This window comes from Colias croceus, chromosome 3, assembly GCF_905220415.1.
Source record: "Colias croceus chromosome 3, ilColCroc2.1".
NCBI classification, from domain to species: domain Eukaryota; kingdom Metazoa; phylum Arthropoda; class Insecta; order Lepidoptera; family Pieridae; genus Colias; species Colias croceus.
The window spans coordinates 5,739,923-5,765,239 of NC_059539.1; the positions used below are offsets into that span (position 1 = coordinate 5,739,923).

A 25,317-nucleotide genomic window follows, 5' to 3' on the forward strand; every position below is an offset into this window, starting at 1 on the left:
CGATACCAATTTAAATTTCGCGCTGTTTATGTATGATGTGCGCAATAAATAATTTTATAATTTTAATAAAATAAATAATTTAACAAATTCAATGATGGACCTATACGGACCTAACGATAAAAAATACGATAATACCCATCAATGGAATTTTGGGTCGAAAATGACCTTGATCCATGTAAGCTACCGATTGGCAACACTGACCATAATAAATCCAAATTCACATTTCGATTTTACGATTCCGGAAACAGAAAGAGTGACATCATATTACTTGCTCTGTGGTAACATCAACTATCAAGATTCAAGTGACATAGTTTCTCTGTCTACGAGTGACATCAAGAAGGTAGCTGAAGCTTACAAAATATTATAGTGGTGAAAAAAAGGTTCAACGCTTACAAGCTAAAAATATCATCATTGTTCATTGTTATTTGCAAACTCCCGTTAAAAGGTAAATATTTTTGTAAGTCAACATATCTACATATCCCACTTGTAACCAAAGAGTATAGTAACTATGCTTGTAACGACAGAAAAATCTAGTGTTCGCCATTTTGTTACAGTATTTGAGAAATGCATGCTATCGCTGTTATGTACTTCTATAGGTATTAATTGTCTGCGGAGTACCTACTCTCGTGTTATTTATTTTTCTTCATGTTATTCACCAATATTTTTGTTATAACCTTTATACCTAGTCTGATATAAAAGTTTAATAATGTCATAATTGAAGCGCCCATTTAAGTCATAAATACTTGAGTAATAGGTAGGTTGATTTTGGTCACGCTTATATACCCATCGCGTTTAAACAGTACAATATAAGAGTATTTATGGCGTACTTAATATAATAAGTATGCTGTATCCCTAGCTGTATGATAAGTTGTTGTTATAACCTAAGACATACAAGCTAGGTCACTTACAAATTTTTTGAAGTGGTACCCGTATTTAGTGCATTACAAATTACTGGGTTTACGCCTGAGGCTTCCAATTCATTTTTATATACAGACAGATATCTATGTAAAATTGTCTGCTAAATTTTCTTTTGGTTTAGCATTCTGTTGTTTGTATGGGAAAATTAATACATATAGGTAGCTACTTACTAATAATTTTATCTTTTTTAGAATTCGAAAAAATATTTTATGCCAATAGCTTTATAACTTGACTTTTTACTTTGTTCAGAATGGCAGAAGATTTAGATGTTGAAGCTTTGCTTGAAGCCCCTTACATAAAATCGGTAAGTTATAGTATATTATATTGTTTTTCATTTGTTATTGTGATATAGTTAAAATCATGCTCACTGACTATAATTTTTTTATAAATCAAGTCATATAATTCTATAATCTTATGGCTTTAAATGCCTAACGCTCCTATGGTTAAAATCTTAGAAAACCATTTGAATGCTTTGCATTGTAGAAAAATACATAATTTTATAGTACAAACTAAATTAATAGAGAATATCGCTTATAATTTAATTATAGAGTAAATATATTTATATTCACTTTATCATTCATAATATTGTATTGTTACAATAGAAAAAAAATCAAATACTCCCTCCAAGAACTGAAATTGTATTTGTATATAATGAAGATGTTAATGTGGTCCTCATATATGAGAATACTGTTTAAAGATGTGTTAACATTTTTCTATTAAATTAATTAAAGTTAAAAATACATGTAATATTCGTTTTTGAATTCTGATTTATAAGCACATCTTTGGACAGTACAACAAGACATGGAACAAAATTACATTTGAGAATCATTTCTTGTATTTATAGAACTTTGTGGTAATTGTCGAGCATACTTCACCGACCTGAACGCTATGAGGTATCCACTACTATACTTAATTATTTTTCTTTTACGCATCCTGTTAATAAATGGTGTCAATTTGTTTTTTAAAAATATTTTAAAGTTTACATATTTAGAAACATTTTCAACAAGACCATGAGTTTATGGGTCATAAATCTTTTGCAGAAGTATCCGTGTGTGATGTTAGCGCTGTGTACAACTTTAGTCAGTGGTTATCGCAACGGTAAGTGTAGAACTGGAGAAAGCTCAACCACCAGCATTGGACAAAATGGTCCTGAAACAGACTGCTGTAGTATAGGAATTTGCGAAAACCAATAACTTGTGCATTTCCTTGGTACTGTATCGAAATTCGTTGTATCAATGGAATGTCACAAATTGTGTCAAATAATCAATTCTCTTTAACTAATGCATATCTTATTTATTCACTCGGCGTGTGTTGCTGTGGCGCTGCTTCTACCTTGTGCTTTGTGTGACAGGATAACACGTCTTCGAAGCATCGGTCGGACAAGCATAACGATAAGCACAGAGACAGAGAAAAGGAAAGCAGTAGAAGGTGGGTTGCATTTGAGAATTAAAAAAATTATATGCTTTTGTTATAAAAATATATGCTATTATATTTTTTCTATAGACGCAGCAGATCAAGAGAAAAGAGAAAATCACGCGATAGGGATGTTCGACGGTCTAAGGACAAGGATGACAAAAGGGACAGAGATCGAGATAAGGATCGTAGGGAGCGGGACCGGGACCGAGATCGGGATAAGGAACGTGGTGGGCACAGGGAAAAGGATCGAGAGAGGGAACGCGACAGAGATAAGGAACGCGATAGAGATAGAGGACGTGAAAGGGATAAAGAAAAAAGGCGTAGCAAGGAAAGGGAAAGGAGTCGCGATAGAGAAAGAAGTGCACACCCTGATAAGAGGGAGAAAAGTCGGGATAAGGAACCCAGAACTGAATATCGTTCCAAATCAAGAGGAATAGAACCGAAACTCGAAGATTTGCCGCCTGAAGAACGCGATTTGCGAACTGTATTTTGTATGCAATTATCACAACGTATTAGGGCTAAAGATTTAGAAGAGTTTTTCTCATCTGTGGGAAAAGTTAGAGATGTTAGATTAATAACATGCAATAAAACAAGACGATTTAAAGGAATTGCATACATAGAATTTAAAGATGCTGAATCAGTACCACTGGTAAGTAATTTGATATAAAATATTTGATAAATAATAGTTCATGCTTGAACAATTTTTTAATTCCATTAACATCAATTTTATTTTTTTAGGCATTAGGATTGACAGGACAAAAATTACTAGGTGTTCCCATTATTGTACAACACACACAAGCAGAAAAGAATAGAGTTGGAAATACACTGCCCAATTTAGCACCAAAGACATGCAATGGACCTACAAGATTATATGTGGGTTCATTACATTTTAATATAACTGAAGATATGTTACGGGGGATATTTGAACCATTTGGAAAAATTGATCACATACAACTTATGACCGATCCAGATACCGGAAAAAGTAAAGGATATGGATTCCTTACAGTAAGTATTATTAGTCATTTGATTCAAATTGTTTTTCCTTAATACCGTACTAGAATTTGTCAAAATGATTGACTATACATTTTAAGTACTCCCTTGTTTAGTATTAGACTCGAAAGGTACATATTGTGGTCGGAATTTTTCCGATGTAGCGAAAAAGATACAAAAATCGATAAAATCACTCATTTTGAAAACCAGATTACTGCACTATAGCTTTAATCTCTTATTCATTATCGCTATACGACTTCCAGTCTTCTTCAATGTTATTTACTTTCTGCGCTTACTCGTAACTAATTCCCGCTGACTTCCAGTTCCTTTTTGACGGCGGGTTATAACAAAAAATGTAAACTTTGCAGTTCCACCACGCGACGGACGCGAAGAAGGCGATGGAGCAGCTGAACGGGTTCGAGCTGGCGGGGCGGCCGATGAAGGTGGGCAACGTGACGGAGCGCGCGGACGGCGGCTCCAACACGCGCTTCGACGCGGACGAGCTGGACCGCGCGGGCGTCGACCTCGGCGCCACCGGCCGCCTACAGCTCATGTTCAAGCTCGCTGAGGGCACCGGCTTGCAGGTACATATTTATATAGTGCTAGGTGACCCGACGGTTAAATATTTGAAACAATGTCCCCGAATTTTATTGTTTAGAGTTGTAAAATAGGTAGAGGGTAGTGACTTTTCATAACAAACTGCTTTTCTTTTCCAACTAAAATGCGTAGTTTTTGTGAAAATCGAAAATGAAAATAATTTTTTTAAGGTTATTTTTGTATTAAAAACGACACTTTTATACCATTGTATATGTATATTGGCAATATTTTTAAATAGATTTCCGGATTATTAATTTATATATATATATATATATATATATATATATATATATATATATATATATATATATAGATATCTCCATGGGCACTATGTTGATCAAACGTGCCATATAGTTAGTAATTATTTGATCCGTTTTCACTTGTTGATCCGGTTGGTATTTGTGGATCCATTGCCACACCACCGTCCGTATGTGGATCCGAACGGAGCCACAAGTGTAACCATCAGTAATAATAATAATTACGTGCTTTTTATACAAATCCACCTTTTTTGCGTTTAAGCTCTTGTTGATCCGATTCAAATGAGCCAATCAGAGCCCACCGAGCTCAGCCATTGGTCGCTTGCGGCCTTAGCCATTTGAAGGTTTAAAGACATTTATTTCCGTTATAGAAACGTATGTTGCCGTTCGCCTTCCATTATTTGTTCGGATCTTCGGGAGGGCAAGATAGCTAGCTCGTCTATTAGGATAGTGGCGATTTGATGTTGAGATTATAATATTTGTATTTATGTTTTTATGTAGCGCTTTGCGGATGAACATACACGTATTATAAAAGTATAATTGTTTTAAATTCATTATTTTAGTGTCGTCGTAGATTTTATTTGTAGAAGTTAAAAAAGGATAGTAAAAGATAGTTTTAATGATTTTATTTTGTAAAATTTGGAGTGGCGCTAATTTATTTTTGTAAGCACTCCCCCAGACTTCTATTAAATACATTAGGTGCGGCTTTACTAACGTGTTGTAGATGGTGTGGCGTAATTTATGAGGTATGCAAGAAGTAATATGTATTACGCAGAGATCTAAGAAGTGCTGATAATTTCTTTTTTAGATGGTCGATGTGATAATTCCATTTCAGGGAGCTGCCGATTCGCAAATCTAGGTTATTTCTCGTGGGTTTTATGTTCTAATACAACACCGTTAATTTTAAATGGAGCGTATGGTGGAATAATTTTGTTATGAGCTTTGAATTTAGATATATTTATTTTTAGGAGATTGCATTGAAACCATTTATTTAATCTGTCATCCGTCATCCGCTTAAAGTGTTAGGTGACCATTTAGCTTTAAATCTTGTAAATTATTAATATAAATTAAAAAAAGCAATGGGCCTAGAATCGAACCATGTATGCCACATGTAATTGGTAAGGGAATGCTATCGTGGTTATCTATTTTAACTATTTGTGAAATATTTCGATTTTTTAAATATGATTTCAGCATATCAAGTGCTTTACCATTAATGTTAATTTCTTTATTAAAAGTTCGTGAGAAACGGTATCGACGGCCTTTTGTAGGTCAATAAACACTCCCAAAACTATATTGTTTGCGTCAATGTTCTGTTTTATTTTAATAGTTAGGTCCATAGTCGCTGACAGAGTGTTACTTTTTGGCTTAAATCCGTATTGACGCACTGAAATAAAATTAAATGAGTCTAAATATTTTTCTAATCTCGTGTGTAAAATCTTCTCCAATATTTTTGACAATACTGGCAAAACCGAAATTGGCCTATAGTTACCAGGTTCAAATTTTGAGCCACTCTTATAGATAGGAGTTACCTTCGCTATTTTTAACGAGTCCGGAAAACGTCTTTAAATTATGACTTGGTTAAAACAGTCGCTTTAGGTATGATTTAATTTTTCTTTGATGCATTTAATTGCTATTGTAGTAATACCATCAAGACCTGTACTACAGTTTGAAGTAAGTTTTTAAGCTTATTTATAATTATATATTTTTACTGGCTTCGGTAGGTCTGAACTTATTAGTGAGGTAATTTTTAAAATTTCGTAGTTGTCTTTAGATTTCCTCTCCTCTGAGTTATAAGATGTCAATTCTGGAAAACCAGCAAAAATTACATTTTTTTCGCGGCTCTTTCTGTCCCGTAGTCCCTTGATTTTTTTTTTCTTTATTATACAAGAGGAGGCAACAGAGCAGACGCGTCACCTGATGTTAAGTGCACTGCGTCGCCCATAGGCACCAGCAATGTCGGGGACATTATTAGTGCGTTGCCGGCGTTGTGCGTTGATTAAGTTTTAATTTATATGAAGTTGATTTTTAGACGTAAAACCCGATGTGTTGGCTCATGGCTGACTGATTTATTGATTGAAGATTTAATTTCAGTAATTTTATTTTACTCTCACCCTGGTTTATCTGGGATTCTAATTGAGAAATAGTACTGTTCAATATGTTTTGTTCAGTAATTATCATACATGGTGATGACTTAATTTCATTGATTTGATTCGTATTTTGGCGAATTAAATTCAAAGATTGTTCGTTGGACGATTTAATTTCGGTAATTTGTGTTTTTACCTCAGAAATGTTTTCATGAATTTTGTTTACTATTTTGTTCATTTGAGCATACATATTTTTCAAGTAATGTACTAATACGGCTCAACTCCGACCGAATATCCTTCATATCATCACTAAATCTGCAATCTTGTTCTAGCGGTTGTTTCCGTTTTCTGTAAGTAATTTGAGTATCAGTTGGCGTAGAACTCGTAGAAAACGAACTTAGCTTCGATAGATACGGATGCGATCCACCGGTAGTACCCACTGCACCACTGCTGGTTAAACGTGTTGGCGATCTGCGTACTCTCATATTTACTCCGCAATGGATAATTTGTGCAGGAATATGAGTCGTCATTTGTTTGACCTAAATCTAACATTTTAATTATTTTATCAGATTGATATCAGAATCAGGGCAAAGGCGAACGCTACACGTCAATAAATATTATGATAATTATCTTGATATTTACTGATGATTCAAGAGGTAGGTTGTTATTTGTAGGATGCATACTACTTGAGAATTATCACCGTCACTGTATGACGAAAGGTTCGTCCAAATATCTATCTTTTTAGGATTCCGTATTTTTAGTTTCACAACGTTTTCTATAAGTTTCAATTGAATTACGGTCGACTTCTTCAACTTCCATAAAACTCAGGAGATTTTTGCTAGCCCTAATTTCATATCTCCATGTCAATGTCATGCAAGTGCATATAAATGGAACAGATCAACATACGACTTATGATTTGGTATATAAAACGGAGTCAAGAAGTGTTTGAGCATTTCAAAATTTGAACCGTTACGGAGTCGAGTTCGTCTAGTCTAGGCGGATTTAGCAATGTATGGAACATTATACCTAACTATAATATGTTTGTGTACGGAGCCAACAAATACTGTACTGTTTACGAAAAATTAATCTACGTTACTTAATATACAGTTTCGTTATGTCGGATCAAATAAAGCTGTAATTTTGATAATATAAATGGATCTGATCAACATACGACTTTGGATTTGGTATATAAAACGGAGCCAACAAGTGTTTATGGGTTTCTGAAATTCGGCCGTTACGGAGTTAATTCAGTTCGAGATCTTAGCAATAAAAATGTTGAGTATATCGACTTCTCCATGAATACGTTTGGCAACGTCGCCCAAAACTTTGCGCCGTTGCCACTCCGGGCAAGATCTATGCAACCGGAGTCGAGTAATAAGGGGGAAAAGGTGGAGTCAGGAATGCACGGCAGTCGGGCTGGATCAACTTAGTGCCCAAGTTGGTATTTATATATATATATATATATATATATATGTCAGAGAATTTAAATAACTCTCCATAATTAATTATAGTTAGGTAGATATGTGAAATAATATTAAATAATGACTCAGTGCGCACACCTTGCGCGGTCGATGGTAGTACCGAGACTATATCATCGAGCTACTGACTCAAGGAATATAAACCATCGCATGGCCCGTAACTCCATGCATTTCATATCAATTCAATATCGCCATTATGTTGTACACCATAGAGTACTTTATAATAGGAAGGTATAGCCACATAACAACTACTCTGTTATAATTCTCTCACACGGCCATTCTGACAACGAGCGCGTTCTCGCGCGAACATTCGACTAGTAATTTTGCGCAGATTACTTACTGCGTTGCTATTTCATTTGCTGTATTCAAACTCTTTTCCCTTCACGGTTTGTAACTTTTCACACCGACTCACAAATTATTACTCATCATCGTCATCATCGGTGATATCAACAACGGCTACTGTCGCCTAAAGACGAAGCTTTGAATGTATTGTGTGTGTGTGTATTATATTGTAAGTGTAGAGCTCTGAACAAATACTGGAACTACATGCAGCGCGGAGCCTGACATGTACTGTAGTCACATGAAGCGCAATGCTTCGCACAAAATCTGGAACTACATACAGCGCGGAGCCTGTCATGTACTGTGACTACAAGGAGCTTAAAGCTACCCACAACAACTGGAACTACACGAAGCGCGAAGCTTCCAATGTACTGTGATCACAAGGAGCGCAATGCTACCCACAACATCTGGAACTACATGCAGCGCGGAGCCTGCCATGTACTGTGATCACAAGGAGCGCAATGCTACCCACAACATCTGGAACTACATGCAGCGCGGAGCCTGCCATGTACTGTGATCACAAGGAGCGCAATGCTACCCATAACATCTGGAACTACATGCAGCGCGGAGCTTGCCATGTACTGGTGTGTGTGTGTGTATTATATATTGTAAATGTAGAGCTCTGAACAAATACTGGAACTACATGCAGCGCGGAGCCTGACATGTACTGTAGTCACATGAAGCGCAATGCTTCGCACAAAATCTGGAACTACATACAGCGCGGAGCCTGTCATGTACTGTGACTACAAGGAGCTTAAAGCTACCCACAACAACTGGAACTACACGAAGCGCGAAGCTTCCAATGTACTGTGATCACAAGGAGCGCAATGCTACCCACAACATCTGGAACTACATGCAGCGCGGAGCCTGCCATGTACTGTGATCACAAGGAGCGCAAGCGCTACCCACAACTACACGAAGCGCGGAGCTTCCAATGTACAATATGACATACACGCCTTGCTATGTCAAACACAGAGCTATTATTGAGCTATTAAAGTGTGGTGTGCATGTGTGTTATGAAACTTTTGTGTAATACTTAGATTAACTATACGGAATTATGTAACAACCGAGGAAATGAATAGGTAAAAATAATAAAATAAAACAAAAATAAAAATATACGGAGTATTTATTTTTTTTACAATACTTTATTGTACAAAACAATGTAAGAAAATCTAGTACAAACTTATAAGGTAAAAATATTTTGCACAATATGCGGCCTTATTGCTACACAGCAATCTCTGCCAGGCAACTTGCAAATTACTGGAAGTAAGGAGTAACATTTGTGGAATACATTTTTATTCATTGGCTCACTTTCCAACTGCTTAGATGAATTTGTAAGTTCTTGACACAAATATGTACTGAGCATGACCTCCAGTTTGAGGCTCGATTCGATACCTCTCGTTATCGCAAAGTTGAGATTATTTTGTATGGACTGGAGAACTTTTCTCCTAACTTAGTAATTTACATCGTATGACACGCCATCAAATCGTCGTCCAGTGTCATATCTAGTGTATTTACAGGAATACACAAAACCACCTTGCACTTATACCTTGATGTATACTAGGTATAATAAGAACACTTTACGGGGCAGATTAACAGCTAATAATTAATTTACGAGGACTGAACCTAAAGTCTAAGGTTCTAAAGTCACACCGACTTTCATATCATTTACCACTATCGACGATATCACATTTTCATAGTCTACCTTGAGACAATTCAATAATCATAAATGACCGCCAAAACAAGTAAAATAATATTGATGTTACAATCGGCTTTTCTTTCTTACTAACACAATATCAACATTAAACAGAATGCTTTTTTTTTTTTTTTTCAATACGAGTCTTATAGACGTTCAAATGCTCGTCCATCCTGACTTTTGCGTTATTTCTAATTTTCAAACAGGTTAACTTTTAAACTGTTGACACTCGTACTAAATCATTATAGCGTAGTGGTCTTGCAGCCTATAGACAATTGCATTGGGCTGTCGCCTGTGTTAAACTTTTTGATAAAATACAATTCAAAGTAAGTTGAATTTCGCCAATTGTAGAATACCAATATCTACGTTCATGACTACGCGGAGGACTTGCAGCCTATAGACAATTGCAATGGGCTGTCGCCTGTGCTGTGCGTTTCTTTCATACAATACAATTCAAAGTAAGTTGAATTTTGCCAATAACTGTAGAATACCATTATCTACGTTCATGATTTTCAGCGATAATGAAACAATGAACTTAAGAACAGACATAAACCTTTTAAAATAACCCGTTAGCGCAATAATTCATCCCGCTTGTAATTTTATGAAACTCAAAAGAACACTGCCAACTCAAGTCTATGAGTTCGCTACCTGCGAATGACGTAGCTTGATCGGCTACTATTCCTTTCAGCGCACAACAAAAACAAAGCGCTTAACATGCTCTTTTTTTTTTTTTTTTTTGAAGACACATTTTTAACAGGAGCTAGGTGACAATATTAACCAGTAAATGCGTCAACAATTATAAGTAAGTGCCATTCGTATTTATGGTTATGTATGAAGTGGTTCTGATACATTTTCTATCGGATGTCAAGTCAACTGTATAGCTCTAGAGGGCCTTTAATTAACTTTGCAATCTAAAAATGTTCAATGTACGTTCTAACAAACTAAGTACACTAAGTTTTTGCAGGTTTTTCCTAACTAAAATGTTTCAAATAAGTAATCATGAAATGATTGTATCAATAAATGAATGATAACACTTCGTTTGCACCAAACAAAAGAAAATGTTTATACAGCAAGCATTTTTTTTAATCATATGTGACACCTTAAATTTAAATCAATAATATCATTTTATCGGCTTCAATTACTTTACTTATGTTCGGATCTAAGTTGTTCGGCTTGTAGTCGTCGCGAATCTTTACTATTTTTTCCCAAATTGAACATTATGTTAAGACAACTAGTTTCTACTAATAAAATCTACACGCGGTATTCTTGGACCCTTGCGTAGGTACCGACTTCGAAATCAAAAGCTTGAATGTAAGCCGATCATCTATGAACACGAGGAGAAAATATTTTTCTTATGACATGATGCTTTGAGACTATTTCAGTCTGTTAATATTCTAAAATGTTAACGCTTAATAGATTATGCTTGAGGTCTTCTTAAATCTTATAACTCTATTTAATAACTATGATAACAACTTTCTGTGTCAGTGATTCTTTGATAATATTCGATTTTTAAGTTGATCATTACTTTCTTGTAGGAAAACTGAACCACTATTAATCTATTGAACAGGAATCTGTTTGTACTTCAACAACGAGATTTGTCCGAAAATCGTTAATAAAGAAGCAGAAATCTTTTTTTTTTATCATTTTAAAATATTTCGCGAACTTAAACGTTCTTTTGACAATAATGCTTCAGCAAGAGCCTTTTTTTTATCTGACAAGTCTACCATTCGATGTTATGAAACCTTGTGGTGAATACCTATTCAATGTTGCAACAGCAACTTGCATTTATTCCAATTAAATGAAAACTCTGCGCAAGCGAGACTTTCAATATTATTTTTAAACAAAAGAATGTAACCTCTTATGATTTTGAAACTCGAGAACATCGTTGAATTTAAAAAAAGTAGCTATGAAGTCACGCAATTTATCTAGTCCTTGGCTAACAACAAGGGCATTACAAAACCTTATCAATGTTGAAAGAACTGTAGATTGTGCTAGGGTTGTATTCACAAGTCTTATTCCCATTTCACAAAATTTGTGCTTTACTTTCAATAATGGATCTCACACGATGAACATCATTAAAATCATTTAAATCCGTGTCTATAGATTCAAAATTATTGTCCGCAATAACAAATATTGTTTATTTTAAATTCACGAATAATTTGATCTCATTGTTATCCATAATCAAACTACGTCCGGCTCTAGTAAAAACATCTCGACCTGTTACTCCATCCCAGGAAGTACTCGAGAGTCTACAATAACCAAAGCTCATATTTACATCATTAACAGTTATGGGTAATGTTGTACGGGCGAATGAATAGGTTGATACAGTGCCAGTTCTTGTTACGCGAGTGTATACAAATTCTAGAGGCCCGGTCATGCTATCGGCTATCCTTTTACAAAGGAAAAAAAAAAAAACAATCGGACCTGCTGTCAATAAGGCACTTGAACTTTACGCCGGCAACGTCTGTGACTGTAGGTAAGCGGGGTATCGTGCTGTAAACACACATTAATAAGGGTATTGTTTCTTTAAGAGCGTGCCGCCCGTTGCTTTGGAAAAACAAACCTCTTCTATGTGACCAAATTTATGACAATAAATGCGTTGTTGTTTCTTAAATATTGAGCGGACCTTTGTTATTCTTATCGATTAAACTAACTGATTTTGTTTCATGGGCGAGATTTACAGTCACGTTTGTAATGACATGTGAACACACAGTTATAGCAAACAATTTGCAACATGCGACGCTTTAAATGATTTATGCCAAAATGTCTATCAAGACCCACAAAATCAATCGGCGTGTATCATAATAAATCAGATCATACCTGGTCATCTGCAATACCTTCTACCACGAATTTACTATATTCGCATAGTTCCAGCCCGTTCTCAGCCGGTCGATTAGCGCCAACTTTGTAGTGGAGCACTCGATGTATGTTGAAACTCGATCACTTTTTTACCATACCATATCTCGAAAAGGTATTTCCTCTCGCTTCTTAGCTTCTTTTCACGTTAAAAATAATGTCCACACAGGTAGATGAAGGCTGGCCTCGTAGTGGGTCTACCTTACTTATGCGTTAGACCCGGAAACAAAATGTTTCGTTTTAGGAAAGTGTATCTGCCATTTCTTTTAACAGAGATGCGCACGACATGGTGCTTTACAACCCACACACAACACATGATGTTGTTGTTGTTGTGTTAACATTCTCACGATTTATTGGTGGAAACTCTGGTTCTTCTCGAACCTCATTAACACTATCTATTTCTTCTTGAACTTCACTAACACTATCACTCGTTTCACTCACTTGCAGATTTGCATCGTTTAACGTAGTCTTACTCTTATTGGAATCGGGGGTAATAAGTGCCGATCCCACCGCTGCTGTCAGAGAATTTAAATAACTCTCCATAATTAATTATAGTTAGGTAGATATGTGAAATAATATTAAATAATGACTCAGTGCGCACACCTTGCGCGGTCGATGGTAGTACCGAGACTATATCATCGAGCTACTGACTCAAGGAATATAAACCATCGCATGGCCCGTAACTCCATGCATTTCATATCAATTCAATATCGCCATTATGTTGTACACCATAGAGTACTTTATAATAGGAAGGTATAGCCACATAACAACTACTCTGTTATAATTCTCTCACATATATATATATATATAACAATTTCTAAAATTATATTAACTACCTGAAAAGGTATATAGCCAAAAATTTAAGTTTGTATTTACCACGTATTTACGACTGACGACATGCCATAGATAATAAATGTTATATGACGCGTTCACGATTGTAAATATTAAACATAATTAGAAATTGATTTTTAAAATGAATTTGTCAAAAATAATTTTAACTTAGAAAGCATTTGATAATAAAAATAATTTTACGATACATAAATAAAATACAAACAAGTTGTTTAAACCTAAGTAGTTTTTTTTTTTTGAGTGGGAATCGCCCTAAGGTCGCTTCTGGCACTCGCCGGCCGCTGCCGCGGCACGCTCGCTTCGCTCGCTCGGCTCGTGCGGCAGTTCAAGAGTTAACCTAACACGCTCGTCGCTTCGCTCCTCGCTACCTATTTGAATACTAAAAAAAGTAAAAGTTAATCGTTTTTAAAAACTGAAGCAAAGTGAGATATAAAAATAACATTAAAATGTATCATTTATACTCTATGATAAGCTAGTATATTTGTATTGCTAATCTGTGATCTGCGTCATATTAACTTATCTGTGGCTTGTTGTATTGTTGTAAATACAAATTATTGGAACGATTTTTGGCTATAATAAATTGTTAAAATAATATTTTAACAAAAAAAATTGTAATATGTAAATAAAGTAATAGGTACATGAATATATTTAAAAATAATGCGTGTGAGTGGGATATTTAGACATTTTGATACTATAATGGCTTAAGATTTTACTTAAAGTTGCGTTTTTAGTACAAAAATAACCTTGAAAAATATCATTTTCAATTTCGATTTTCACAAAAACTACGCATTTTAGTTGGAAAAGAAAAGCAGTTTGTTAAGAAAATCCACTACCAGCTATCGACTAAACAGCAAAAAATAATGAAATTCGGGGACATCGAATCAAATATGCAGCCGACCCGACAGACGTTGCCTTGTCATCGCGAAAGTTTATAGCCGTTATGTTTTCACATTTTCTTAATTTTTGGTGCAAATTTCTTGAATTTTTTTTTTTTACATAAGATCTCCTCCTGACAATAACAAACACATCAAAGTAAGAATTATGTGATGCTGTGACCAAGGGAAACAGGGATTCATTTTTTAAATAGAGATATAAAATACTCCTGTCGCGGTGGTTTGTACTCAAACTCCTCCGAAACAACTTGACCGATTCTTATGAATTTTTTTAACATCTATTTTTCATATCCCTAAGTGATAAGAGTAAGGCAGAATAATGCTTGTCAGGACAAATTGTTTTATGTATAGTTACCATAATGCAAGTTGAGAAGATATTGACAGAGGAGCGACAACATTTTTAAAAAAATCTGTTGTAGATATATCAACTTTTGCTCTACAAATGATTATTCATTATTATGAATACGACTGTCAAATGTATTTTAGATCCTTTCTGTAGAGAAAATTATGAAGCTAGTTTCTCGCACAGCTTGAATTGCGACCAATATAAAAATGACACTTTTTTCACTCAGAAATAATTCAACTTTCTGATGTTGGGATTTCCAAATTAATTTAAAGTATTTGTTAGATTAAAATCTATTTTTTAATTTTTACTTTTCATACTGTGTAGACTAGCTGTGCCGCGTGATTTAACCCGAGAAGGATCAAAATACTGTATTATTCCCATAAATCACTTATTTACCCAACATTATCAAAATTAATTTATTGGTTAAAAAAATTACATTGGTAATAAAAGTAGGAATTTATTGTACACCTTATTTCACAGTACTTATTAATAGTATTTTTCAGTCTTGGCTGACTCCAAATAATGAGGTAATTATTGAAACAGACATGCTTTGATCGAATTTACATCTAAGATCTATGCCCCCTGGGCTTATGCATTAAAAATTATGATGAATTAATGGGAACTCATATTCATTTAAAAAATATTCAAGTATGTAAGTTCATATTCAGACACATAAAAGAGAGTTAGTTATTGATTTTTCTGAAAACTTTAATAACTAGTGGTTTGCCTCAGCTTTGCTAGTGGTACAAAGCACTCAGGGATCACGTACATATCCTATGTTGAAATAATTTTTAGAAATCGGTCCAGAAGTTTCTTAGATATGCGTGTGAAACACACTCTTCAGTTTTGTATTATGTATTAAGTTTAGAAATATAGGGCAGTTACGAAACAATATAATATTTCATGAATTGAATAAAAACATTATCCAATTGATTGAGACACTCGAGTAAAAAATATTTTCAGATTCCTCCGGCGGCAGCATCGGTTCTAATGGGAGCTGGATCAACGTTAACGGCTCAACCCCAAGTTGCACCACCGATCGCAACGCAATGCTTTATGCTAAATAACATGTTCGACCCAGCCACGTAAGTTTATCGAAATATTTTATCTTATGTTTCATATTATGTTTTAGTATCTCTCAACTTTTATTATTTAATGTGCAATAAAAATATCTCTTAAATTCATTTACACAATTTTTTTTTGCTTGTCTTTATTTATTAAATAAAATAAAGCCTCGCTCCGATAAACTAAGTAGGTGACAAGAGTAATAACGTCAATATTTGCCTCTCATAATCACCGCTCTTATCTGTTACAGAGAAACGAATCCGAGCTGGGACATTGAGATTCGCGATGACGTTATCGGCGAATGCAACAAACACGGCGGCGTTTTGCACGTCTACGTCGATAAAGCTTCACCCCAAGGGAACGTGTACTGCAAGTGCCCCACGATAGCCACGGCGGTGGCGTCAGTGAACTCGCTGCACGGCCGCTGGTTCGCGGGGCGCGTGATCACGGCGGCCTACGTGCCCCTCGTCAATTATCATTCCTTGTTCCCCGACGCCATGACGGCACTCACGCTGCTCCTGCCCACGCGCCAGAGATAGAACGCAAAAATGATTACTCGATCTAATGTGCCCCGATTTAAATATAAATATAGTGTGTTGGCTTCATTATTTAGAATAAAATATTAATTTTATCATTTTTGTTTTACTGGTTTTACAACACCTATAACAGTTTATACTGCTATCAATTTTTTTACATTATTTTTAAGGTCAATAGTTAATCGTGATAAGTCACCTCTGGGATAACGATTTTCTGACTAATAAATTAAATCTAGATCGATTTTTACACAAATAAAAGTTTATAATTACGATAGGATAACTATGACAAATGAAGCAATAATTAAATTTGGCCTCAGTTAATAAAAATATTAGTACAACAATAAATCATAATCAAAAAGATGTTCCAATTTTATGTTATGATTACAAAGGGATATGAGAAACATATCCTAATACCATATTCAGAAAAAGTATTTCTAGATGTACCAAAAAAAAAAAGAAAACATTTCAAGTATGTACTAAAAGTCTGTAAAATGAAGAGGTGCTGTCAGGGTGAATAAAATAACGTCATTGACCCCATAATATTTTTTTATTAAACAGCTCTTATCCAATCCACTTCTAAAGTAGCCGGACCTTTTTGTTTGACCGGTTGGTAAACACCTCCATACATTTGAATGCCAATACTTGTTATTTGTGACACATCGAGGGTCTCGTTGTTGTTCACTCTTTTACCTCTGTAATATGCTTTGAATTCTGAAAACGGTAGACTGCGCACAGCAAATTCATCTTTGGGCGCCTGAAATTAATTGTTGTCATATTTTTAGAAAATATTAGGTTTAGATACGATTTTAAAATAATTAACATATTTTAGTAGCATCATAAACAAAAAGAAGTCTTGGTTAAAAGTTTAAATTCTGAACTTAAGCAATTCGCATTATATTATTGTCCAGTTGAACGATTTTAATTATGAAAAATATCGATTCGAGTTGATTGTGCTAAGTAGGTAATTTAAAACATCAAAAAAATTATATGTATTAAATCAATGGTGCTTCTAAACGGGCTATATTTTCCTGCAATATGTGGCTGCAACACAGTGGCCGGAAACATTGCGAGCAATGTCCCGGACACATGTTTGATATTGCAGGCATTGCAGCGAATGGCCGATGTTGTTTTGATAGGTTGCTGGACGATCGCTGAGCTGTCGATTTATCTGCAATGTTGCCCAGCCAGTTTTATTGTTGTTTCAGTCGCTCTCTATTGTTATGACATAGTGCATCATTTTCTACACGACGTGAAGTTATCTGTGAGTGCGGCTGTGCCGTGCCGTGACTAATTGCTATATTCTGTGCAGTTATCACGTTGTTTTGGACTGTTGATATTTTTTATATTATCGGATTTTCGATATATCGATATTTTAAAATATATCAATATCGGAGTTCGATATATCGAAAAAAAATCGATATTTCGATACTTCGGCTTTATTTAAAAAAAAATCGTCACAAAAAAATCGTCAAAAAAAATCACGCCTATTGAAGTAAGGTCGAATCCACATTCTCTGCTTTTTCCTTTTTGATTTTTCTCGTAAAACAATATAGGCTGCTGCGACGAGTGTGATTTCGTCAGCCATTGTTGCCGGTTTGTGTGGCCCGTTTAGGAGCCTGCATCATGCGCCATACTATTGCAGACATATTGCAACACATGGCTCGGCCATAGATTGCTCGGCCATCGTGGCAATAAAATATTTTTGTGATGGCCGGGCAATAAGTTGCCAATAGTGCAGCTACAAATTGCAGAAAAATGGTGTCCCTTCGTCCAGCATACTCACCATGGAATCCTGATATTTCATGAATGTCAAAAAACTGTTCTGAAATAGTGCTAAATAGTGCCCAAAGGAAAAAAATAGTGCTCTTGTACTTGCGAAGTTATAGCCATAGTTCGATGAGTATGCTGGACGAAGGTTTCGCCCAGCATACTCACCTCCGTCCGGAGAATCTGTATACGCTTCAAACATAATTCATACTTCAAAAAATAGTTCCCAAATAGTGCCAAACGGTGCCCAAAAAGAAAAAACAGTGCTCGAATAACTTCGGAGTTACAGGCTTCGTTCAGTGAGTATGCTGGGCGTAGGTTCTACGCCCAGCATACTCACCTCAGTGCGCGAATATCGAACGAGCTATAGGTACAATTTACGTCTCAAAAAATTGTGCTTGAAATAGTGCCCAATATCAGTCCAATTTTTGCTTGACTTTTGACCTAGAAAACCATTAAATTTGATTGTAAACTTCTACATACATCACATTGAGTACAGTCGAATACAATATTATTAACTTTCTTTCTAACAATTTTTGTCTTGTGTAAATTATTAATTGTCTATGTAAGGGAGTATTTACTTTAGAATCGCAATATTATTAATTACACATTATTTTAATAATACTTTATAATAATATGATTAAGCCTTCGCGCGTCGCATGGGACCCCGGTAGCTAGGAACAATGATTTTATATATTTTGTCTAGATCACGGCGCTTGAAGGATTAAGATATCAAATGAAGTAAATCATGCATGAAAAATAAAGTTGCTGTTATTAATGCTTACATTACAACTGACAAAATTATTCAAAATAATCATTTTCCGGATCAAGGACGGTACCACAACGTTTACGGAATTGACCTGTATTCCTCATGTGATAAAGTTCAATATAGTGTGGCAGTAATGGATGCACGTACGGTCAATAGGTATGGGGCTTACGACGCGCGGCGCCCGCGACGCAAATGAATATGTTTATGTTTAAATACTAGATGGCGCTGCCCTAACATCTTACGATTATTAGACAAGACTGATCTGTATTTTGAAGGTGATAAGGGTCCATTTTGTGTCACAAATCAATCGAAACGAACAAGCGCTTCTCAGTTTCTTTGTTTGTTTACTTCGTCGCACATCATTATAATAACGCCGGCTTTTGAGTTTGACTACATAGTGGGTTGCAAAACCAAACAATGTGTTGGTGATGTCATTATTTACCTATATAAAATTGTGTATCTAGTACGTAATCAATATAGGAGCTGCACCCAAATCAGTAAGTATATTTCAATTTATAATAGTGGCATTTAACTAAATTGATTTTACACTCATTCATTAATTGCACTGTAAAACTAGGTAGCAAGCGAGTTGTTTTTTACAAAAACACGTTCATTTTTTCGTTGAATATGACACTGTACACTTAAAATTAAGGACATGCTTAAGAAGTTTTAAAAATGGGTACCTACTTAGTTACTTTTTTAAAGGTTTGATGTAGGTAGGTACACACATAATAACGTAATGTAACTTGTTTGTTTATCTAATTGGATCTCAAATACCTATTTATATACCTACTTCTGCGGAGGCCTGGTTTTATCCTCCAATTCTACTGGAAATGAAACACTGTCTTATTTGCTAGGATATAATTTACTTTTCTTCAATTTTTTTATTACAAGCTTGTCCTCGTTACCCGTCAGGATCTGTTCTCGTCTTAAGTTCACGTTAGTTACATTTCAATATCGAAATAGGTAGAATCAGTCAGCGCGAGCGTCGGTAGTAAGTATAAACGTAACTATAGAATTAACACAGATGTATTTTTTAGATAATATGACGTGAAGTGAAGACTATTACCGATTGTCATCCGGATTTTTCAAGATATTAATTTTATTGGCTGCAAATGACTGTTTTTATTCAGACAAACACACAATGCAATGAAGTAATAGACTTCATTTACGCTTAAAGTTTCATTCATTTATTATTATTTATAAAATATATAATAATGCATTTAATCGAAAGTTTTTGACATGTGAGAAAATACCATAATTATTTCCAATAACATGAAGTCTACAATTAGAAAGTTTAATATTTTTGTCCAAAAACATGTGTCGACGACTGTACCCCATTTTACGTTAGTATGTAGAAGTTTACATTAAAATTTAATGGTTTTCTAAGTCAAAAGTCAAGCAAAAATTGGACTGATATTGGGCACTATTTCAAGCACAATTTTTTGAGACGTAAATTATACCTATAGCTCGTTCGATATTCGCGCACTGAGGTGAGTATGCTGGGCGTAGAACCTACGCCCAGCATACTCACTGAACGAAGCTTATAACTCCGAAGTTATTCGAGCACTGTTTTTTCTTTTTGGGCACCGTTTGGCACTATTTGGGAACTATTTTTTGAAGTATGAATTATGTTTGAAGCGTATACAGATTCTCCGGACGGAGGTGAGTATGCTGGGCGAAACCTTCGTCCAGCATACCTACTCATCGAACTATGGCTATAACTTCGCAAGTACAAGAGCACTATTTTTTTCCTTTGGGCACTATTTAGCACTATTTCAGAACAGTTTTTTGACATTCATGAAATATCAGGATTCCATGGTGAGTATGCTGGACGAAGGGACACGAAAAATGTTGCCCGTTTAGAAGCACCACAACACATAGCTCGGCCATAGATTGCTCGGCCATCGTGGCAATAAAATATTTTTGTGATGGCCGGGCAATAAGTTGCCAATAGTGCAGCTACAAATTGCAGAAAAATGTTGCCCGTTTAGAAGCACCAGTATGTACCTACCTGGAAATATTGTTCAAATGAATAATTAGGCTCATCGTTTAAATCTTTATGCCTCAGGACTATTTTAAATCCATTAAACTGTCCTTGACCCCGACACATGATTTGAAGTTTAGTATGGCCAGAAAGATCATAAAATCCAAGGGCACGTATTCCAGCAAATCCAGCTCCATTTAATTGAGGATTCAACAGTGCGAAAAATATAGCTCTTCTAAACTGAGTATTCTGGTGTAATACAAAAACAGCCTTAGACATCCCCACACTTCGAACTGTGTCCGATTGTTCTTGCCAGTCGTATACATCGTCATGTTTTGTGAAGTCGAATAAATATTGTCCTTCATTTGGTGACGTGATATTGCTGGAAATAAAAGTGGAGTTATGAATTTAAAATGAAATGAGTTATGTTTCGTATGATAAATGGATTCCAAAGAGAAAACAAATTACTACGTAAATGGATTCATTAACACGTTAACTGTCCAGTGTGCCGAATTGGATACCTAGTAGAAAATGTACACAATATTTTGCTTAATACCTAATTCAAGTTATAGAACAACGATCGATTGTTGACACAGTCTCGAATTCTCGAATAGTGAAACTTTTTCTCTTTAGAGAAAAAGTTTATAGGTACTTACTTAATATAAAAGTTTATAAAGAATCTACCTATATTATATTATCAATATGAGTTTTTGAAATATAGGTACGGTCTAGCCTAGATACCTAATAAGTTTTTTTTTTCTTGTACATACTTTCTTTCACCATACAGTATCACTCGCCTTAATACCTACCTACTTACGTTATCGACACGTCGAAATAGTTATGTAGAGATTGATTTATACAAAACATACCTACCATATGTAGGTACATAACGCGAAAAACATCAAAAAATTTAAGGTCATCAAGACACAAATATACCTACATATGGAAATGTTTACTTTCAAGTTTCAATTAATTACACAACGAGAAGTCATGTATAGGAAATAGGTGGGAACAGGTATTGAGCTAACCAATTAACCATTTTGTTAGGTAGTAGGTACTTAAGTACCCATTTATTCTCTCTATGGCATCAATGTGTAGATTTATATAAAAATGTATAACGACATAGGTATTTCAAATATCCAATAGCTATTGATTAGTCTGTGGCTATTGCTAGGCCAGTAAACAGCAATTGATACTTTGCCTTATTGATGAAACACAGGATGATAGTAAGTATAGGTACTGTAACAAGTAATAACCGATACTAATAGTCCTAATTTTAACGCGCCTGTGCTCAATTTATTTGAGAATAAAGACTGAAATTTTCAGAATAAATAATTTTGTTACTACAGGTTACCTAAGTACCTATTACATCAATAGTTAGGTAGGTAGTTGTAGTTATTAAATATATTTTGACATCTGTGCCTACATTAATAATTAATGCTGGTTCTATGACCTACAATCTATATCTATTATATGATTCTTTGTCTCACAAATAGAGCCATTTCTCGTTTGTCGTATTATTTTAGGCCCACTGTAGTTACTATTTTATCACTTATCTACTAGCTTTCGGCCAACGACTGCGCCCGCGTAGTCAAAGAAAATCCCGCAGAGTTCCCGTTCCCGTGGAATTTCCGGGATAAAACATACCCATGTCCTTCATCAGGTCTCCAGCTATCTCTGTACGTTTGAAGTAAATCCATGCAGTACTTTTTGAGTTAGCCCGGACATACATACAGACCAACAGACAAAAATTCTAAAAACTATATTTTTGGTTTCGATATCGAGTTTAGTGAATTCTTCAAAAATATTCAATGTAACTACAGTTTTGACTTTCTTACGATTTTATAATATGTACCGACCTAGTTACTTATATGTATAAATATAGTTACATAGATATGTATTAAAATAAAAAAATAATAAAACAAAATAACATACCTCGTGTCACACAAAACCTTAAAAACACTCACACCATTATGAAAAACCAGAGCATATAATATGTAGACAATATATTTAGACATGATTTAAAAGTTAACTGACAACTATCACATTAATAATACGCAACTGCACTGAACCGATGAAATAATAATCTGTTTATCTACACAAAACACATGAGATGAAAGACATTTACTTTACAAATATTTTGTTACTCAAGTTGTATTTCTTATCTATAATTATTATTGTGTTGACGTCTTACGATATCACATACTAACTTGGCACCGCACATGAATATCAAATTTATTTAAATAAGTAACTACGTTAGCGCACATAATATAGAGTACTCCACATGTGGGTTACAAAGATACGCAACTAGCAGCCAGTGACCCGGCAATCGGCGAACAAAGGATCGAACTTAGATTATTTGATGTTGTTATGTTATTACGCAATTAATTATAAATCTTTGTTTCTATCGCTTTATATATGTTTTACTGGTGGTCAAGTAATTATACCGTAAATGTAAAAAAATATGTATGATGTAAGTAACTACCTAGTTGTTAAAAAACAGAAATTGTTCGCTATCATATAAATAAATTATGTATATGGATTTATATCTTAACTCATAATATACCTAATACCTTCAACCTAGCTGTTGTCAAAGAATTATAACTAGTAGTTAGCTACTGTTGCCCGCAGTTTCACCCACTTGGGCAAAATAAATCTTAATATATATAAATCTCGTGTCACAATGTTTGTCCTCAATGGACTCCTACACCACTTAACAAATTTCGCACACCATGTGCAGTTCGATCCAATTTGAGAGATAGGATAGTTTAAACATGTTGGTACCACGGGCGAAGCCGGGGCGGACCACTAGTTTCCATATAAATTTTTAAGGAATAGAAAAAAATCGATCACGAGGCGGGATTCGAAACCGCGTCCTCCATCCAAATCCGGGCGACTTTGGACCAATTTGCAGGAACCCGAGATCTCGCCAGAGCGATCTAATTGGTTCTATACTTTAGTTTTATGTTCCTTAGGGACACAGCGATAACAAGGTTTTTCTAATATTTATAAATTATATTTATAAAGCATTTCATTGCCATAAAACCAATAATAAAAAATTCATTTAATTTTCATGATAAAAAATTTTCGTCTCTATTTTATCCCCTTGGGGTTGAATTTATCAAAATTCTGAGTTTGAATTGCTGAGTGAATGCCTACATCATAGTGACTCATCTCCAGCTATGTACTATAATAATAAAAATCATCAATATCGGTTCACCCTGTCTAGAATTATTTAGTGACAAACATAGGTAGGTACCTAGTTTCTTCTTGTGTTTTTGTATTATTATATTATACTAGCTTTTGTTTACGCGAAATACGAATATTATATTATGCTAGCAGAGCTAGCTGCGCCCTGCGGTTTCACCCGCGTGGCTACGCTCCTATTGGTCTTAGTGTGATGATAAATTAAAATTATAAATAGCCCCCCTTCCTCGATGAATGGGCTATCTAAACACCGAAATAATTTTTCAAATTGGACCTGAGATTAGCGCGTTCAAACAAAGTAACAAACTCATCAGCTTTATAATATTATTCACGGGCTGGTCAAGTGGTCAGTGGTCACCCTGTGGCGACGCTCAATGTAAAGTGATCGAAACGCCTGCGTCGGGATTAGGTATATTATGGTGAATAAATCGTATTTAAAATTCTTAAAAAGTATAAATGGTGAAAAACATACAAAAATATAGAGATGAGTTGAGAAGTTGCTCCTTTATTTGAAGTCTTTTAAAAATATGCTAGTAACACACCGAGTAGGTAGGTAGTTTGTGGTATAAAAATTGCATTGGAGTCCGTCAGTTTATTGAACTATTGTAAAAGATCTTTGCCTACTTTAAATCATTTGAGGAACTGACTGAACTAGGTACACCTCACTAATGTTTACATAGTATAATATGTAGAGTATAATATAGCCTTCCTGTTCAGCCGGATTGGTACTCCGTACTAGGCACTGGTATTTAATACATACCTACTTATCTCACAGTTCATAGGTACCTATAATACAATGTAAAGTAGGTAGGTATTTAACCATTCGACTAGAAATATTAATACGCGTTTGTTATTTATGTCTATGAACTTTAACATTATAAACTATAGTATTTATTTACAATGCTACGTACCTACCTAGATATAAGAACTTAGGTAAGTAGTAATACTTTCTATAGCATTGGGCCTAGTGGAATATGATGAGTCAACTTACCAGTCGTTTAAACAGGAAGACAGTACTTGCTGATCTTGATCAACGTTTGTTAATGCTGCCATACTTATTTTATGAATATCTATAACAATAATTTACATTGTGCATTACAAAATACGTAGATCGTAGAGATAATTACCTACTAGTAGAAGCCTAGTCATATTATACCTAACAACCAAGGCTACCTATATTATTCAAATGGACATACTTATGCTCGCGTTTTTTTTTTATCATCCTTCTTTATCTTTTATTCTTTAATAAAATAATTATTGATAGGTA

At 34.9% G+C, this 25,317-nt stretch overlaps 2 protein-coding genes across 5 annotated transcripts; one reads left to right on the forward strand and one right to left on the reverse strand.

The window, feature by feature from the left end:
• The first annotated feature begins 325 nt into the window (after positions 1-325).
• On the forward strand, positions 326-16,415 carry LOC123706333 (RNA-binding protein 39). 4 transcript variants are annotated; one of them, XM_045655538.1, is made up of 9 exons: positions 326-445; positions 1,168-1,222; positions 2,270-2,346; positions 2,422-2,983; positions 3,073-3,339; positions 3,693-3,908; positions 15,223-15,246; positions 15,683-15,804; positions 16,035-16,415. In XM_045655538.1, exons 2-9 carry the CDS (start codon positions 1,169-1,171, stop codon positions 16,321-16,323), a joined length of 1,611 nt encoding a protein of 536 aa, XP_045511494.1. In that variant the 5' UTR covers positions 326-445; position 1,168; the 3' UTR covers positions 16,324-16,415. The 4 variants fall into 4 exon arrangements, with proteins under 4 accessions (XP_045511494.1, XP_045511496.1, XP_045511497.1 ...); XM_045655539.1 differs by lacking the exon at positions 326-445 and adding an exon at positions 573-754; XM_045655540.1 differs by lacking the exon at positions 15,223-15,246.
• A 433-nt stretch (positions 16,416-16,848) lies between these two features.
• On the reverse strand, positions 16,849-25,258 carry LOC123706336. Its single transcript, XM_045655546.1, has 4 exons — positions 25,247-25,258; positions 25,042-25,120; positions 20,871-21,225; positions 16,849-17,074 (listed from the first exon to the last, which is right to left on the reverse strand). The coding sequence occupies exons 2-4, from the start codon at positions 25,101-25,103 to the stop codon at positions 16,871-16,873; spliced, it is 621 nt and encodes a 206-aa protein (XP_045511502.1). The 5' UTR covers positions 25,104-25,120; positions 25,247-25,258; the 3' UTR covers positions 16,849-16,870.
• Positions 25,259-25,317: the final 59 nt, after the last annotated feature.

What these genes read in the sequence shown, in the direction of transcription:
- LOC123706336 (XM_045655546.1), bottom strand. Translation starts at nt 25,103, where the DNA reads ATGGCAGCATTAACAAACGTTGATCAAGATCAGCAAGTACTGTCTTCC. An exon ending in TCTTCCTGTTTAAACGACTG is followed by an intron (nt 21,226 to 25,041) that starts GTAAGTTGACTC and finishes TTTTATTTCCAG; the next exon opens with CAATATCACGTCACCAAATG. An exon ending in CATTTGAACAATATTTCCAG is followed by an intron (nt 17,075 to 20,870) that starts GTAGGTACATAC and finishes AATTAATTTCAG; the next exon opens with GCGCCCAAAGATGAATTTGC.
- LOC123706333 (XM_045655538.1), top strand. Translation starts at nt 1,169, where the DNA reads ATGGCAGAAGATTTAGATGTTGAAGCTTTGCTTGAAGCCCCTTACATA. An exon ending in AAGGATATGGATTCCTTACA is followed by an intron (nt 3,340 to 3,692) that starts GTAAGTATTATT and finishes TAAACTTTGCAG; the next exon opens with TTCCACCACGCGACGGACGC. An exon ending in GGCTGACTCCAAATAATGAG is followed by an intron (nt 15,247 to 15,682) that starts GTAATTATTGAA and finishes AAATATTTTCAG; the next exon opens with ATTCCTCCGGCGGCAGCATC.